Source organism: Halichoerus grypus, chromosome 4, assembly GCF_964656455.1.
Source record: "Halichoerus grypus chromosome 4, mHalGry1.hap1.1, whole genome shotgun sequence".
Taxonomy (NCBI): Eukaryota; Metazoa; Chordata; class Mammalia; order Carnivora; family Phocidae; genus Halichoerus; species Halichoerus grypus.
Window position 1 is genome coordinate 177,797,756 of NC_135715.1, and position 19,339 is coordinate 177,817,094.

The 19,339-nt window shown below is 41.1% G+C and overlaps 1 protein-coding gene across 3 annotated transcripts in view; it reads right to left on the reverse strand.

Annotated features, from left to right (window-relative positions):
* The window catches only part of EPHA4 (EPH receptor A4), a 144,321-nt gene that overhangs the window by 37,525 nt on the left and 87,457 nt on the right, over nt 1-19,339 (reverse strand). For all 3 annotated transcript variants that reach the window (XM_036098677.2, XM_036098676.2, XM_078071352.1), the window contains exon 7: nt 164-288. In XM_036098677.2, coding sequence (XP_035954570.1) covers nt 164-288 — 125 coding nt within the window. The remainder of the gene's footprint in view (nt 1-163; nt 289-19,339) is intronic.

A 19,339-nucleotide genomic window follows, 5' to 3' on the forward strand; every position in this document is an offset into this window, starting at 1 on the left:
TGCATTTGGTTTTGAGATTCCCTGGTATTCTGGATTTATAACTGGCTAAAAACTAAAGAGAAAAAGAAAGGAAGGAGGGAAGGAGAGAAGGAAAGAAGGAAGGGAGGGGAAGGGGGAGGGAGGGAAGGAAAAGAAGAAGGAAGCTTGCTCATTCAAGTAATACCTTCTCATAATACTTGACTTCATACTCCAAGATCACCCCGTTGGGTCTATCTGGTTCCAGCCAAGCCAGAGCAACACTGTATCTTGTAACTTCTTTCGCCTGGACCAAAGCAATGGATGATGGTGCTATTGGGAAAAAACAAACCAAAAAACAAAAGGGGAAAAAACATTGGTGGTAGCAATCGATAATTTCATTTTACTTAAGAAAAGTGTGAAGGATTATCTTGTCTTCCCAGATCCCCATGTCAGTCTTCCTCAGTACAAAAGCATACCATTTTTATGGTTCTCTCCAGTATGTTGGTATATGGTTTGTCTTAGAAAGATAATCTCTGAGGTAAAAGCCTACGGCATCACCTCACAGCCCGGGCAGCAGCACCTACAGCCGTTCCTCACAAAATCTAGAGAGAACGCTACCTTCTTTATTTTTTGCAAGCCATGAAATCCACTGGAAGACCTCCTTTTAAGCTCAGTAAAACTGCATTTCCTCCTACCTCCAAAGTTTACAAGTGGTCATCTTACTGGTCTTTAATTTTACACAAGCAGGAGAATTTGCAACTCCTCCCAGGAGACTGTAGGAAATGCGAACAATTTCTATCCTTTCCAATATAAATAAAAGTACTGCTCAGTTGTAGCCAGGTTTTCAGTTTGACACCGTGATGCAAATAATGAAGAACACGAATAAAACAATGATGCTCTCTCTGGACACGCGTGACGTTTTGAAGCTATTTTTACAAAAGCTGAAATATTGCTTTTGCCTGTTGTGTAGTAAACTTTCTTCTTTCCACTAAGAAAGACACAAAAGCAGTCCTCTGTTGGCTGTGTTCTCAGGAGTCCTTGAGATTTCTAAAACCAGGCTGCCCTCTTCTTCACTGTGATAGTCACGTCTCCAGCTATTGTCCAGTTCTGCTCGGACTGACAATGACACAAATGTGCCATCTCCAGGGAGAAGAGGAGCAGTCAATGAAATCTGTAATTGTACCTAACAAAGCTGGTCTGTAGAACCAGGGATTAGGGGGTCTCCCTCAATTGACCAAATTGTGGAAATATGTGAAATCATCACAAAATGGCCACTGAAGAACAACAGCATAGCGTCAGGTCGTCCTCCTGCTCTTTCCCAACACACACACACACACACACACACACACACACACACACACACACACTCACACACACACACACACGCCAAACCCTAACTCAGAGGAAAAAAGAGAAAAGTAAAATAAATTGTCACTGAAAATGGATTGTGACTAACTTCAAACATGCTTGACCGTATCTGACAGGTATGCATTGATGGAAAGGAAAGCAACCAGACACACCATAGTCACACAGGGAATCTTCCAGCTGAAGTTAATGAAGCAGGGAGCACCTCTTGGAGGTTATCTGACAGCCTGGCATCTCTGTTAGGGGTACCTCAAGATGGCATGGGCACATATGCGCACGCACGTACATGCCCCTGCCCTATTTCTCTCTCCCACTCTTTTTCCCCCAAAGCTATTCCAGATTGAATCTCAGGCATAAACACAAGTGAAGGATACAGTGGATACATATGTCCTCCATCAAAGGCAACCCCAAGGTTAGTAATACCAAACTGGATGAACAGAGCTGCATGCAGCAGACATATGGAAGCCACTGACCATCTGAAGAAAATGAAAAACGGAAATGTGCTCATTAGCTGCATTAAGGCTTCCCTCCCCCAACAAACACACACACCCACCCACAAACATGCACACACACATTTTCTCTCTCTCTTTCCTTACTGGTTGACACGGAACCATGGTCCAGCAAAATGCAGGGAGTGACTCTCCCAAATACAGAGGAAGCAAGAAGGCTAAGAAAGCTGCCTGGCTATGAAAAGCTATTTTGCTCCAGGTAATAAATATACTCTCTAACAGAGCACTTTAGCATATACTCCATAAAAAGGGGCTCTTTAAACTCTGTTGTTCAGGATTGGGAAGTGCAATAGAAAAGCGAGATTTTTGAAAGACAGCGGCAGAGGATGGGGGGGGCGGGAATCATAAAGTTATACAGTGGACTTTCTCTCAGCAATGGTCTGGCTCAGATTCTGATAATCAACAGATTCCTCAGGAAAGAACTGCCTGGCTGCCCTTGGGGTGCACTGCTTAACTAAGCCGGTTTCTCTCTGGCTGGATTATCACTAAACTGCTGCACGTGGGCAATGAATCTGATTTCCATTTTAGAAGTTGGAGCAGCAGTGCTCCTGTGCCCATTCAAGGGGAATATGAACTCACCCGAAGTCCTCAAAATATCGCAGGCAGCGCGTCCACCATATAATCATGGTAACTGATAGACTATTTCTAATACAGCCCTACTTGGAAAAATCCATACGCACAAACGTGTAAATAAACCAACCATGTGTGCTCTGACTCGGCCACCATTAAAAGGGAAGAACATGAGATGAAAGAGTAAAGTAGAGTAGTTCTAATTCCCGGAAGGTATTATGTTGTGGGACTGTCATGTCTGAATTCTTTCTGGACAGATGTCTTTCAGAAAAGCATTTTTATCAGGTCACAGTGACAAAAGCAATCCGTGACCAAGTGAGATGGCGAAATATACCTACTGCAACATGCAACTGCCCTGTAGTCAAACATGGCAGCCATTCCTCCCCCTAAGGAGAGCGTCTTACCTTCTCTGGTACAAAGAACACCAGTCTGGAAAAAAAAAAAAAACTGGGCTTTACAGGGCTGCCACTCTGGAGGGAAGAGGCAGTCTGGATGTGTGCTCCACATTATAAGTCACGTAGGGGTTCTTCCCTCGCCCTTCCTACCCTGCTTCCAACCCAGCCTCCAAGTCCACATCTGGAAGCCATCACCCTACCACGTGTGCCGGGCTGCAGCTCGCTTCCCCAGCTGAGGCATTTGGCAATGGCATTTCTCAATCGTTCTCCTACCCCGACGGTTCCCAAGCTTGTCTTCTCATGCCATTCATGTAATTGCTGCCACATCCCTCTGCAACTTGTGCTATGATTTCAGTAATAGTTTTCTTGAAACCACACGCTATATACATTGAGTTATATTTAAGAAGGAACTTCCCATTACTGATATAAATAAAACCCTGTTAAAAGCAGGTAACCCTAAAAATGATTATGTGAGTCAACAATACTATCAATGTTTGCTGTACGTTCTTGCCCCTCCCTGCTTTATCCAAAGTAGAGATTATAGCCAGTGTGAGAGACGCATCAAGGATAATCCGGGCACCAACTTGAGATTCTGGCCTTGGAATAAGTGGAAGAACTGAGGGAGAATTAAAAAGAAACTTACTTTTCACACAGGGCAATTCGGTATTACAGGAGGTTCCATATGGGTCTTCACTAAAATCGTCTCTGATGCCACCATTATTAGGTTTCCACGTTTCGGTAAATACTGCCAAGCCTTTCTCAATTTAGAAATGTTTTGGATCCTGGGTCCCAACACCCCAGGTCTCTGCCCTTTGCTAACAAAATTACAAGATAATAGGCTAATAGAATAACAGACTGAACACTCCTGTCCCTAAAATATGGTTCAGAAGGAGCTATGACAAATCAATGCCTTAGTTCAAAAAAGGGCTTCTCACCATAGCGGGGGAAATTTTAGTCAACATAAAAAGACCAAGCAGAAAAAAGGCCTGCTTGTCTCTCAGCTCTCTAACTTACATTCTGAAACCTGTGGAGACAGTTTTTCCTCAGGACTGACTCATCCACTAAGCACATACTTAAATGAGCACCAGTGGAATAAGGCAAAGATGGGAAAGCGCAGACAGAGCTGAATCAGATACAGTCCTTGGGATCAAAGGAAAACCCATCTTATCCTTCAGCCTTTTCTGAATTAACAACAACAACAAAATAGATGAGGAAATTTTTTACAACGGTCTTACAGAGAAGGCACCCATTTTTCAGAACTCAAGAGGAGGCAGTTCCTGCCAATCCTCTTCTTATCCAGATTCTCTCGTGGTGATGGGGAGAAGTATGGGGTGAGCGCTTCCTTATTATACTGTGTTTTTAGACAGGCAATACACCTCCCGAAGAGTCAGAGGAGAAGCCAGGAGGAAGATGAAGGCTGACGTAAGGAGCCTCACTACAAGAAAGAGACACATTTTAAATTGGAAACATTCCTACCTACCCACAGACTTCCTTCATAAAAGAGGTGTTTGCTTTAAGGAAAGTTTTGTGCCCCTGGACATAAGCAGGCATTCTTTGGTGGCTAGAATTTTGGCATGACACACAACGAGGAGGGCCGGTCATGGTAGTCGACAGTAGTATGGTTGCGAAAGATGACTGATGGATGTAAAAATCACAAAGGCAAGAATTACCAGAGGGTAGTTTTAAAGAAAGGTTTGTGACTTAATTTAATTAAGTCCTTAATTTTCAAACGTTAGAAGCAGTATTTCCAATGACTGACAGATGTCCATTTTCCTGTCCTGAGATGTTGTTATCTGAGACCACATCCTATGACTCTCAAGGGTATTTTAGTAGTTTTAATCCAAACCACGTTCTCGATTTCCTTTTCTTTTTGCTTATAAATCACACTGACGTACCTGTTCAATCATTCAACAGATGCCCTTTAAGCCTCTGCTTGAGGAACTTAAAATCCAAAGTAGAGCTAAAGAGGTATTTATGTATAAACAGTTAAACACTATTTAGCTAAATAAAGATAGCGGGTGAGATAAGAAGCCAGAATGGGGAGGAGGGCATTGTAAACTGCAGAAAGAACCACGGTAGGATTTGGAACCATGGAAGGTTAGTGAAGTAAGTCAAGATTTGCAGTGACAAACAGGAGGCAGAAAGGTGAAAGGTGTACCTGCTCCGAGTACGACTGGGATTTTCAAGAAATTACTAGTACTCTGATTCTGCGAGCGTCGAGGGCCCACCTAGGACATGTGAAATGAGGTAAAGATGAAAATATATTTAACTCATATACTTAGAAGTATTCTTCACCTTACTAATTTGGTGGGAAGATCAATGACTGTTAGAAGGATTTGGGGTGTAATTCTGAGTTTGACATTTACCAGTTGCCATCTTGGCCAAGTCACTCAAATTTTCTTGCCTCTGTTCTCCCATTTGTAAAACACAATTCCAGATACAAGTGTGTGAGCTGTTAGATGTATGCTCCAAAAAGGTAGGGCTTTCCCTTGTCCAAACTATGCAAGATCATGTTTGGCACATAGTGAGCACTCAATAAACCTGTCAAACAAATAATTAAATGTTAAAATAGACTTAAAAAAATCTTTGTAGACAGCGAGATGTTTTCTAAATATAAAGTACCAGAAATAAGTCATCCCTAAGACAACTTTTTATCTGCACCTGTTTCAGATGACCTTCTGTGGGTTTGGTTTTGCTATTTAGGTTAACTAAGATATTGACAATTAGGAGTAAAGCAAATGACAATTCTAATTATAAATGGAGTCTCTGTTTTCTAAGAGATATGAGAGGCTTCTGAGCTTTTCTTTTTTTCAAACACACAGGTTTGTAAAATGTCACTCAAATGTGAATTAACATTAAAAGTAGTTTTCACTGCACCTGTTACAGACAGCATTTTGAGGGGCTGCTCTTTTAGCTGACAGAGATATTGACAATCCCCTCAGCATTTCACCTCTATATCTGGAGGGTATGTAAATAGTTCTCCTCATCGAAAAGGTATCGAGGCATTGAAATCCACCCCCCCAACCCCCCGCCAAGTCATAATCCTAAATCCAGAAAGGGCCCTAAGCATCTCTCTTGTTTTATAAGACTAGAGTTATCTCCAAAGATGAGCTAATGGAAACAAATCAGTGACTGCCAGAAGAAGCCATTAGGTACTGCGTGTATCCCCGAAATCCCACCAAAAGGACATTACTGATGAAGTGTCCAGGTAATAGAGTGCAGAGCCCTCTGCGGTCAGGGTCGGGACAGCAAGATGAAGCACGTGGAAGAGGTATTTTTCCACACACACATTGGAAACAAGTAAAATGGTAGTAGGGTATCATTTTTTTAAAGATGGAGCAAACACCATAGAGGATTAAAGAAAAAAAAAACTCACCAAAGCTTGAAGGTTGAATGATCTGAGCTTTCTACTAGAAAGCCAAGATAAATTATCCCCCCTTCAAAAATTCTGTATTCAGAATTCCACATATCCTCAGAAACTGAGAGTGCTTTCTAAATAGAATCCCCATTTGCTACGTACCCGTGGTTACATTTGGTGGGAGATCTGGCCACATGCATGCAGAAGGCACATGTGGGTTTGATCTCTGTGTGTGTTTCCGATAAACAGAAACAGCACAGATTAGGGGCTCGATCATAACTCTCTAACAGTGGTACATTTCACAATGAAGAATTACAGGAGATGCTTTGATGTCAAACAGAGGAGGCTCCTTTTAAGAAAATGGTAAATTTAACTTTCTTTGGTTCAAAGCTCAGCAGTTCTCCTTGCTTCCCACCGATGCAAGTGCTACAATTTTCTTTTATTCGCTTCCTCAATGACTTGCCATTAAACACCTACAAGTCATTTTACTGCAGCAGTTTGGCACTTGCGACACCCAAATAGGATGGAGAGGAGGAAAAAAAAAAAGACAGAGCCAAGAAAGGCAGGAAGGAGTCTTCTTTGAATCACTGCGGGCTATCAAACTGTTTGGGTCCAGCATCACGAGCAATGAATTAAAAACAGTTTGGGAGACCTTGAGTGGGGGTTAGAAATAGCTCAAACAGATCGACTGCATTTCACTACTGGCTCAAATTAGGAGGGCGGAGGGAGGAAGGCAGGAAATAAGCAGATGCAATGAAAGCTCTCCAGCCTGCAGGCAAGGAAGAGTGGAAACAGTCCTTTATGAAAGTCAAGAAACCCAAAGCCGGGATGTCAGTGGTACAACAATGCCCAGTGCTTGGAGGGAAGAGGACTTCTTAACCACAGCGGGGTGGCCCCTCCCCAGGATCTGAATTTAAAGAGCCAATATTGACTCAAGGGGTCTTTCACTGACAGGAAAAATAAACCCACAGTTTATACATATCTCTGCTTCATGCAAAAGGCATATTAAAATTTAATTACTTGGGGCTTAAGGTGGTTTTTTTCCCTCTTTCTTTCTCATTTCAACACCGCAGCTCTGATTTGCTCTTTATCAAAGGTTTGTGCATTTTAAAATGCTGTCAGGCATCAAAATTAAATGCTTCAGAGCACTAATGATATCCTTGTGATTAAGGGTTTTGCCGTCACAGAAATACTAAGAACCTTGGTGCTAATATTAATTGCTTTCTTCCACATCCCACCAAAGGGGGGAAGGATTTCTCCTCTGAGCTCTGCACTACCTAATGGCACTAAACACCAGTGAGTAATTTTTTTTACTATTATCATGGCAGTATTTTATAGTACTCAATAGTGTGAAGCGTTTTCATAGACATATGATTTCGTTTGCACTGCATTCAACCAGCTGGCTTAACCCTCTGCTATTTTTTTAGGTAACAATCATCAAAAGACTCAAGCCCCATCCATCCTCCCTTACATTGGTGATACATCACCAACGTAACAACTCTGCTCTGCACCCCACAGCGTTTAGCTGCTGTATCATTAATAAGCACCTAAGCACATTTTATCAGAGTCAAGAAATAAAACTGTAAAATTGTTTAAAAAAAAAAAAGGTACAGAAAAAGCTGATTACTCCAAAACTGATACAGAATTATTTTCCTATTCAACAAAAGACAGAGCACCAAATTCTCAACTAAAACCTTTAGACGACTGAATTCAAGGAAGTTCGTTTATATTTAAATATGGATATATTAATATTAATTAAGCATACACTTAAAGTATATGAGGGATGCATTTTTTTTTTCCCAGAAAGTGATTTCTTTCCAAGGTCAGGACACAGAGTCCATTTTAAAGAAATACTCTAAAATAAAGCAGGGCACAGTAACACTTACCAAAGGATGCTTCCAGTGATTTTCAGAATCTGACTTTGGAACACTCATGTGCTTTAACTAAGTGACCCGCGAGCAAGCTTTTACAAAGCATGAACCTCAGACTCTTACTTTACTTATTTTCAGAGAAATGGGTGGCAGATAATTTTAGAGAGATCTTTTATAGAGAGCTGTTAACCGCATTTTAAATAACGGAACGTGACGCTATCCTTGGTCTTCCTGGGACGTGTTGGCACAAGCAAGTGAAAGGTGTTGGGATTAGCATCTGTGGCTAAGTGTCCAAAGATGTGAGCACCCCTCCCCTAAATACCTGTTTCTGGGATGGAGCCGCTCAGAGAAGGACTACATTTCCTTTACATGTTGGAGGATTCATGTGACTGAATTCCGGACAATGGGGTGTGGGTTTAAGCGATTATTCCTTTTCTAGATGGCGCACATAAATAGTGTCCTTGGGCCCCTCCATCTTCTCTAACCCACCATCTGCCGGCTGGACGTTGATGCCCAGGCCCAAACCTCCCCTCACCACCAACTGGATACAACTTGGGCAAGAAACAACTTTCTACTGTGTTAACCTGTTAACCTGCTAACTGACATCTGTACTCATCAGGGAAAGTGGAGCCATTCCACAAAAAAGAGGCCTTTTGCACGTGACGTTTTCAGATGATGACTAAAGTGTAATAGTACGGTGGCTCCAGAAGATTGAGCTGTGGTCTCAAGTTGCAGCTTTGCAGGGACACAATCGGCCGCAGGTCTTCTCCCAGCGAATGAATTCGGCGGAATCACAAATTACTGGGCTAAAAGCTTCCGCAGAGCTTGTCTTAATGTTCAATGGGAAAAGACAGCGGGGTTCTCAAAATGGCTTGGGTGAGTTTTCTTTTTGAAAAGAGTTGGTCTCCATTGCCTAATTAACAGCTGACACAGTCGAAGGCTTGGGCCATGTCAGTCGCAGGAAAACCGAGAAGAACGGGCAGGGGAGCAAATCTGGCCTCCTTCGCAGGGCACTGCCACACGCTTACCACCATTTCGACCGAGCAGCTCTCTGAGGTACTTGTAATTATCACCTATGAATTCATATTTGCAAACTTAGGCAACACACAGAAGGTAAAATTGGACCGGAGCTATAAAATGAGATTGTAAACCCGAGTCTGCCTGACTCCAAAGTATACAATCCTCCTACCGTACCCCATGCCTATAAACACACACTCACTAAATTACCATTTATTGAATAACTACCATGTGCCAAGCACCGTTTCAAAGGTCTTGCATGAATTAATTCATATAATCCTCACAAAAACCCTATAAGGCAGGTACTATTATTGTTCTCATTTTATAGATACGCTAGGTACAGAGAGTTTGAATAACTTGCCCCAAGTTATAGCATGTAAGTGGTGAATTCACCAGTCAGGTCCTGGAACCCACATTTTCAACCACTGAGCCACTGGAGGCCTCTAGTCTCTCCCCTCTTTGCACTGGTAGGAAATGGGAGATTTGAACGTTAAATGGCTTGTTCTCCCAAAGCATCAGCACCATTGGTAACAGCAAATCCTACATCTGCTATGTGTCACTTACGTATAGGACTGTCCCCATACATTCTTGCTTGCCAGAAATCCAGAGGTAACTTAGACATGACTTCTGTTCACAGACAAAGCTTAAAGCTTTTGGAGATGAATCACCTCACAAGAGAACTCAGAATTCTCTAAAACAGAAGAATTCAATCGCAAAATAAAACAACAGTATTTGAAGTTAGGGAAAGGGTGGGGGTAAAAGGCAAGCTTCTGGAAGGCTGGTGATGTTCTAGTCTTTGCTCTGGTTTATGGTTACACAGGTGTTTGCTTTGGGATAATTCACTGACTGTACATTTATATCTTATCCACTTTTCTGTACGTGTGTATAGTTCATAATCAAAAGGCTAAAAGTCAAAGAAAAATGTTAAGTAAGGGTATTAAGGATGGAATAGGAAAATTAGTATTAGAAAGATCCACCCAACATTTTTCGTTAACCCTCTGGGTAAAGGTCTAAAGGTGTCATGGAAGATCTAAGTTTTTGCAAATTAGGACTTTTGTAACTACTTAACTGTTCTGTTTCGTATTTGAGCCACAAACAATCCCTGCTCTCTGAAGTAAAGAAAACGTTTTACTTAAATGCTTGTTTTACTTTTGTTTTTGTTTTACTTTTTAAAAAACTACTATCTTAAATTAACATTACTACATATATAGCCATACCATTAGTCGTAAAACTATTAAGTGAGTAACAGCTCGACTTGGAACCAAGGCACATGTCCCCCAGAAGTAACTGGGGATGACTTCGGGTACCGAGTGTCTCCGATGTAGTTCAAGTGTGTCTTCTGTTTCATCTGAGAGCTGCTTGTTTTACTTTCTATTTGCTTACTAAGAAACTTGTTGGCAGGTTCCAACAAGGGTAGCACATATTTGCCAACAGAAACATGGCAGGATTCAGTGTGTATTTCCTGTTAAGTAAGAATGCCAGTTTAAGGCTAACAGGAAAATAAGTCTTTCAACTGGAAGGCGATTTATAAGAATTTGCCTGAGAAAGACAACCATTTTAAATGGGCAAAGTTAGCAAGAATAAATAAATTAGGTAATTTTTTTCTCTCTGAATGCCTCTAGGAAGATGAACCTTTTCATTGCACCACGGTAGGTCAAAAAGTATCTAGGATAAACTCTTGATTGAAATTATTTTATATGTGTTTTGATCAGAAAGGACGACGATGAGCCTTGGGCAAAGTGAGCCCCTCCATGCCCAACGCTGCCTGCCAAAATTATTCTGGAATACGGAGGATGGTAAAAAGGAAGGGTTCTCTTCTGCTGAGCAGAAATATAGCATAGAGAGTGGAGACGGATTAGCTGCTGTGAATCAAGGCTTCTATTCCTTTAGCAGTCAACTCTACTGGAGAGTTTCAGGCATTCCAAATCTGGAAAATAAAAGCTGTGCTGTGGGCTTCAGGTTCTCTTTGTTACTCGGACAGCTGCTAATCGCCCTGCTGTGTTTGGAACCAATGAGACAATGCTGTAACATTTAGCTTTTTGACATCCCGAAGCATCTAGATCAGTCCCCTATTAAAGATGTATTAATCACAAAGACTCTAAAAGCCAGGAAGATAGATGCACCTAGTAAATCTTTGCTCCTGCCTTTTACTTCCCACACTCACGTTTCTACATATACGGGCAGGAATTCTTAAAAGCCTGCTCCAGAAACTGACCAATAAAAAGCCCTGTTCATTACTTTATATCAGATGCTTGACGATTTCCTACCCCTGGAAAAGCCTTTCAGAAGGAGGTAAGACATTGATCATTCTGCTAAAGGAGCCTGTCTGTTTCAATAAATAGATCCACTGTGACTGCTGTCATCTTGACTTTTTAAGTGTGATAACTAATTCAGGAGTGTGGCTTTGTCACTTGCTACAGGGACATCCAAATCATCTGTGTAGTTTAAAAAAAAAAAAAGCCATTAGATAAACCTAGGAAACTTCAGGGAGCAAAATATTAATACTACTAGTACTAGTAGTACTAATTAGCACCACAACTACTAATACAAGAGCTACTAATAACCCTTGGCCTCCAAGTCAGGCCAAATTACCCCCCAGGTCATGGCCCCGAGCAAGAGTGAATAAATGGGAGCTAATTCTGGGGTCGGACACCTGGAAAAACGGAAAGAGTGTGTGCTGGATGAAGCCTCAGAATTCTGTGCACCAAAATTTATGTTAATAAAAAGGTCTCAGAGTTATTTCCTCACATTGGTCTTCATTTCACAAGAGCATTGAAGAGAGACATCAAATTCTCCATCGAAGAGTAGACCATCCATAGTACCTGTTATGAATGGGTGACCTGGTAATCAACCTCCAAACAAAGAAAAAATTAAAAAAAATAAAAACAGATAGCCTGACTGATGTTATCACAGAGGCCCAGAATCCAATTTTCTTTTTTCTTCCTTACATATAATCTTCATAGGAAGCTTCTAATCACCATAACGCAAGATGAAGAGAAAAGTCTCAACACAAAGAGGCTCCTGTTAACTACAGAAAAGCAGCATTCGCCATTCTGAGTTATTGGAAATCTCTTGAAATTAGATTGCTATTTTTTATTTCCCAGGCTAATGGAACCCATAAGAAGCAAGTACAGTATTTGCAAGATGCCAGGCTGGTGCCAGCTCAAGGCACTGAATTCCCTGGCTTTCGATGGAGTCTGAATATATCATGACTAACTCCTTCCCCATCACTGCTTCAGTGACAGTCCACCGTCTTCCAAACTGAAAGAGTAGGAAGTCAATTAGTGTCACTTATGATGTGAACACCTGTCGACTAAGACCTGGACTGAGACCAATTTCATTACCATAGCCACTCAATGGCTGCCAGATGGCCAGGCCTTGGACCACTTATGATAGAGTCCAGATTCAAGGAGGTGACCTAAAGACAGAAAGGTCTAGAGTCCCATTAGTCATCTCCTGAGCCATCCAATTTCCCATCACATATACAATTGCAATAGGATACCTATTTTTCCTAATGGTCATTTAAAAAGACCACAGGAGTTGCTCAAAGAAAAAGTTATGCTGACCAGAAATTGAGGATATTCACCCCTTAAATGATAAACATTTTTACCAGCCATTGTTATTTTTAAATCTGAAACTACTTTTTAATAACTCAACTTTCTTTCTCTTATTGCATTTTAAAACACATAGACAGAATCGGGAAAAAAAACACAGAAATGAAAAATATCAGACAAAGAATACAGTGGAGCATGAAATTATACACTACAGATTATCACTGACAGGGTAAGACAGACAGGCAGAGCGTACATTTCAATACAATTTTGGTTGCAAATGTATGTGTTCTATGCTACTTGGAATTTTTCCAAGTCCAAATGTTGCTTGGCTTAAAGAACAATGGCTAAATGCAGAGAAATGATGGCCATGGATGGTAAACTAGAGTGTTGCAGTTGGAAGAGAGAGACTGAGAGAGAGAGAAAGAGACAGAGATTGAGAAACAGGAAGAAGACCAACACTAAGACTCTCCCTTGCATTCCCAGTTGGTTTCACTACATGGAAATCTGGGAAAGGTTCTGAACCCAGGGAAATCAAATATTCAAAGGGGCAATATCTATGAGCCATAGAACGAATGCTGAGGAGCTGGTTTTTCAGTAATACCTAAGGAAGCCTTCGTTTTACTTGGAGCCAAATCTTTCCCTCCCAGTTTCTTGCTTGCTACAAAGACAAGCACAGAGTAACTGATAGGTGGAGAGAAGTGTTGGAGACCTTTGGGTTAAATTACAACCAGCACATTTTGCAAATGCTTCATATACAAATGGTCACCACATGCTATGCTCTCAAAAATGTGGCCATGAATGATATTCTTGAAGGCCTCATATTTGAAACTCTATCTTTTTGGCAATTGTCATAAAAGCTATGATCGAGGTTAGAGAAAGGAGCATAATTTATGAGAAGGAATTTTAAGCTTGGGAATTTGCAACGATAGAATTAATGTGTTTTGTGTTTTTTTTTTTTTTTTAATATTGGGGTATCAGCCAGAAACGAATGTATGTGCCAGATAGTTTAAACTCCTACAGGCATTGTAAGTCCGAAGCTGAAACAACCAAGCTATTAAATTTTAAAATGTTATTAAGGCCAATAGATGTCTCCAACTGGATCTGTGTTTGAAAATCCAAGATGACTTTTGTAGGCATAAAGAATAACAAAGGATGAATTAGGAAATCTATAATTGTTTCAGGACTTGAATTTTCTATTCTTTTCTTTCCTTTCTTTTTTAACTAGGAGGCTCACAGCGTCTCACTGGGGCCCCTCTTTAAACACAACTTGCTGAAGTGTGAAATTCAGTATTACTGGCTCCACCCAGGAGTCAATCTGTAAATACTGGGAAGGACCTCATTAGAACAACACATCGCCTAGAAATAGTCCCACGGCATGGTCTCCAAGAAAGACACTGGAGCGGGGCTCCAGCACGCTCCAGGCAGTTTGTGGGAGTATTTCGTTTGTGTTCTGAAACAGAAAGGAAAGAAGAGCTGGAGAGAAAGAGAAAAAGCCATCATTCAAAGCACATATGCAATGAAGGTTATACTCTTGAAGAGTTAACAGGGAGATTTAAAGGGCTTCTTATGGGTCATTCTTCCCCAGACAATACCCTTTGATATTACACAAAGATTCGTTAAATATATCACCAGCCTCTCAGAGCCACACCTGAATTCAAGGACTACTCAGCACTGGTGTCTGCAATGAGGGAAGTGAACACAACTTACGCTTTTTAAGTTCTATGACCTGTGCTCTGGTTACAAGACACTAATTTCCATAGGCTGATATTCTGCCATATTTGTACTCCCTGCTTTCAGCGGAAAACAAGGCAACAAGAATCCCGATTATATACTGTAATGATAATCACGCCCCTATTTTAAAATGGGGAGAAACGAGATGATGTTAGCTTCAAGAATTCCCAAGCCTCCCAAAGCATCCTCCTAGAAAGATTCTTAAAATCGTGCTCTCCTAGAGCCCTGTAGGATTTAGTGGGTTTCAGTACAGACAAGAGCTACACCAACAACTCTTAAGATCATCTAAAATTTTCAGATGGAAAAAAAAAAGTCTTTGATTATCTTGTAAAGTGGAAAGGAACACTTGGTCAAGTTTAGCTGCATATTCAAAATCCCTCACCCGTCTATACACATGTGCCCCTGGCTTTGATAAAGGAAGATGGAGGAAGCTGTGCTCTCTTGCCCATCTTTACACTTTCTGTGCTCAAAATACACACTTATTATGCAAAAAAAAAAAAAAAATTAGGGTTGAGTCAAGAGGCAGATTTACAGCTTGCAGTATGTTATCTAGACAGGCGCAACTCTCCGGGGAGCCATTGTGAGGTTGCCCCTCTCAGTGTTTGTGCTAATGGATGTATCTTACCCAAGCTCCTTCTATACAGTGAACCTGTCGGTGGCAGGCCCCTATTTAATACCCACTGAGAAGCTGAAGCTATGTATTTGTCTTGTTTGTATGCACACATCACCGTCAAAAGGTTCCGAGATAAGGATTTTTTAAAATAAATCATATACCCCGCCGCCTCCATTAAAGAGGTCTTTTTGACAGTGAGGACCAAACTGCCTGAGAAATTCATAGACAGAGGTTCTCAATGGAAGGTGCCAGGCAAAAAGGAGTGGCCCAATCTTCCCTTCTTCCCTCTCCCTGTCCTTGGAAGAGTGATTGCAAAATAGAACACATATTTCAAATCATTGTCATTTTACCCATAAGATATTTTAGATAGTTAATGTTTTGGAAAGTAGCCCTTGTGCTTTGTCATAAAATAAAATAAAATAAAATAAAATAAGATAAAATAAAATAAGAAGATAAGATAAGATAAAATAAAATAAAATAAAATAAAATAGTATAAAAGATGGTTCAGGAGAGCCACAAAGAGTCCCTTTAGAATGAGCTGACCAATTTATCAGAATAGAGGAAGAAGGAATTTAATGTAAGATTTGTTTCTTCAGGGCTGTGCCCTAATTGATGGCCATTTTGCTGACAACTCAGCCAAATTCCCACCGCACTCCGGGTACCCACCTTCCCATGTGAGACCAAATCATTAGTGACATTTTCCAATGAAGCCATGGTGTTCACTAGGCAGGCGACCACACGGATATCTGGCACCACCTTTCTTTTCTGTTATTGTAGTTCTGGGGTAGCCTATGGAATCTTTTTCATTTTTCTGGCACAGGCAAAGGAAGAAAAAGCATGTCTGTGTGGGGGGGGGGTGAGGGCAAAAGGTGGACACTGGGGGAAGACATTAAAAGAGCTATTTTTAATACTGATGGCTAGAGCTTAGGCTTGCTTATCTTGACAATTAAAATGTAAAACCTAAAAAAAAAAAAAAAAAAATCCTCATAAGTCTTTACCTGAAGACAACATATGGAATGCTCTCTTACTGTATACCCACATGAAAACAGCACGCAGACGCTAGCAGGCAGAGAAGGCTCCGTTCGATGGGCATGACATGCACACGCATTTTAATGAGTCCCTGTAGATTTAAGATCTCTCAGTGCAGGATTAGTCCTGCAGCACAGCTCTTGGTTTTCCTGGTGTTCAAAGGAAAAAACTCTTTAAAGACATCAGTATGGGGTTAATGGGAGGTTTGATAAAGTTTTTCTGGATCTTTTTATTAATGCTCAGTGCAAACTATCTCCAGAGTCTCTCCTGGGCTCCTCTGAGGAGGTAGTCATTTAGCCAGTTGGAGTGATAACTGGTCAAGGTAGAAGCCCATCTAAAACCTTTGCTAATCCTGCACTGTTCATTTCTCATCTCCGCCCGGCACTTATTTTTCAAATCTCTTGATGGCTTCTCCAGAGGGTGGAAAGTCAGTGTTCGTGTTTGAAGTAACGAGCACAGAAATAGACTGTCAAGTGTTTGGGGTGAAAGCTGGTGAATGAATTTCCCTTCTCACCAAAAAAATAAGTGTATATGAATATGTACATTTATGTAAGAATAAAGGGATAGGAGTGGGAAAACAGTGTCCTCAGTCTTGGGTATAAATAAAACTTTTATTTTCTTGGATGGAAAAACAGTTGACTGTTGAACAGCATGGGTTTGAACTGGGCAGGTTCATTTATATGTGGTTTTTTTCCCAATACAATACTGTACTGTAAATGTATCTTCTCTTCCTTATGAATCCCTTAATAACATTTACTTTTCTGTAGCTTCCTTTATTGTAAGAATACAGTATTTAATATACATAACATAAAAAGTATGTGTTAGGCGCCTGGGTGGCTCAGTCGGTTAAGCGTCTGCCTTCAGCTCAGGTCATGATATCAGGGTCCTGGGATCGAGTCCCACATCGGGCTCCCTGCTCAGCAGGGAGTCTGTTTCTCCCTCTGCCTCTACCCCTCCCCTGGCTAATGCTCTCTTGCTCTCTTGCTTGCTCTCTCTCTCTCTCAAATAAATAAATAAAATCTTTAAAAAAAAAAAGTATGTGTTAATCGATTGTTTATGTTATCGGTAAGGCTTCTGGTAACAGTAGGCTATTAGAGTTTTGGGGAATCAAAAGTTATACGTGGATTGTTGACAGTATAGGGTAGGTGCCCTTAACCCCTGCATTGTTCCAGGGTCAGTTGTATTAACATCTTTTAAAAAATGCAAAGCAATTTTTCTCTATATACAATAATTACTAGTATGCTCTATACACACTATTTGTCCAGGCGACTCAGTCAGCCTTGAAGCTGGATAATTTAGTAGGTTCTTCTATTTTTTTCTCCTCCCTAGGACTTGTGGCACCCACCCTGAATACAAATTCATGGACCCCAGTGCCACACCCAAGAGGCTGTGTACCATTGTACATCTCCCAGTTTATTTTATTCTTAATTATGATCATAATTAGTGAGTATGCTTAATAATTATAGAGGTGGCAACGATATTCAATAGACATGAAATTATTTTATGTATAACGTTAGAATCAAGAGACTATTCCCTTTAAAAAAAAAAAATTGTACTCCATGTTTTTAAATGTACATTTCTTAGGCATTATGAACTAAACCAGGAGCCCAGAGCTGGATCAGGGCTGTTAATGAGAAAATCGCCGCCTGGCTTCTTTGAAGCCCATTGTGTGCTCGTTTGGGCCTATAATTACTCAGGCACAGGAAGGACTCTCTAACCAGCTTCCACCGAGGGATGCTAATGATCACCTATCAACCACTGGGGATGCGTGAAAAATGTCCCAGCAAAATCTCTTGACGCATCCCTACAATTTGTTTAAAATCTTTTTAAATGTGTCTTTAGAAACATCTCCGACTTATATTCAACTAGTTTCATCATGTGTCTTTCCTTTAAGTTTCTTAGGAGTCAGAAAAATACATGATTTACTTCAGATCAAGGGCAAACGAGAAATCATCTGAGCGAGGGGATAATGTCAAAGAGCAGTGCCTACGATTATTTAAGAAGAAAATTGCTGCCAGCACCAAGCCAGCCTACAATACTGCTCAGAATGCACGTTTTCAAGAGAACTGAATGCTGCCTTATCAGAACACTCAAGCACGTTCCACGTTATATTTAAACCTGAGTGTCGCTGGGAAAAGATCTGTGGTACAAGACAGCAAAGGCATGCTTGAAATTCCGACTTGATTCCCTGAAATCGTGTTTATGTAGCCAAAACCTCTAAAAAAGGTGTCTTGCCAAATATTAAAATTGTTTCAAGGGGCACGTGGGTGGCTCAGTCTGTTAAGCGTCTGCCTTCAGCTCAGGTCATGATCTCAGGGTCCTGGGATCGAGTCCCACATCAGGCTCCCTGCTCAGCAGGGAGTCTATTTCTCCCTCTCCCTCTGTCGCTCCCCCTGCTTGTGTTCTCTCTCTCAGTCAAATAAATAAATCAAATCTTTGAAAAAAATAAAATAAAATAAAATCATTCCAAATGTGACATATACCTAAATGTTAGTCCACCACAACCTTGGCCAGGGTGGTTTCTGACAAATGACCCCAGCAGCTCAGCATCTTTTCAACCTCCTTTCTGACTGTGTTCTTTCTCAATTTAGCACTCCAGAGCAGGGATCGGCAAACATTTTCCACAAGGATTGAGATGGTTAATATGTTCGCTGTGGAGGACATTCACTCTCTAAGCTACTCCACTCTGCTGCTGTCCCCGTGGAAGCAGTGTCAGATGATACACCGACCAAGGAGTAGGGCTTCGTTCCTGTAAAACTTCTCCAAGGACACTGAAAATTGAATTTTCTGTAATTTCCAAATGGTGCAAAATATCATTCTTCTTTGGGTTATCTTCAACCCTTTTGAAATAGAGAAACCATTTTTAGTGGGTTATACCCCACCTGGCAGAGGATCAAGATTTGACTCCTGGGTTATAGTTTGCCAACCTCTATACCAGGGCACTAACAGAAGTCAGACATTTGTGCTTTAAAAGTATCAACAGAGCTTCCCCCCTTGCTCCCCTTCCTTTTCAAGTTTACAGAAAAGCCTGAGTTCTAGTCACATCTTATTTGGGTATAATGGGTAATATTCCATTACCATTCTCAAAATCACCAGGACGGTGCTTTCTGCCTGTTAATTTGATCACGAACCACACTTGAGGCCACGTTGGTACTGCCTGTCACATTTAGCTATGGTTAGGACCACTCCAGGATGACCTTGCTCTTCAAGGTCTTTCACCCCAGGCCAAACTGGACCCCCAGACTTCTCTACTTTCTTCCTGTTCCTTTCCACCCTTACGTATAATTACACGAGAGCCCCATTACCTGACAACTGCATTCATTTCAATCTGATCAGAGGCAGAATTTAAAGAAGTTTGCCCAGGCCCTT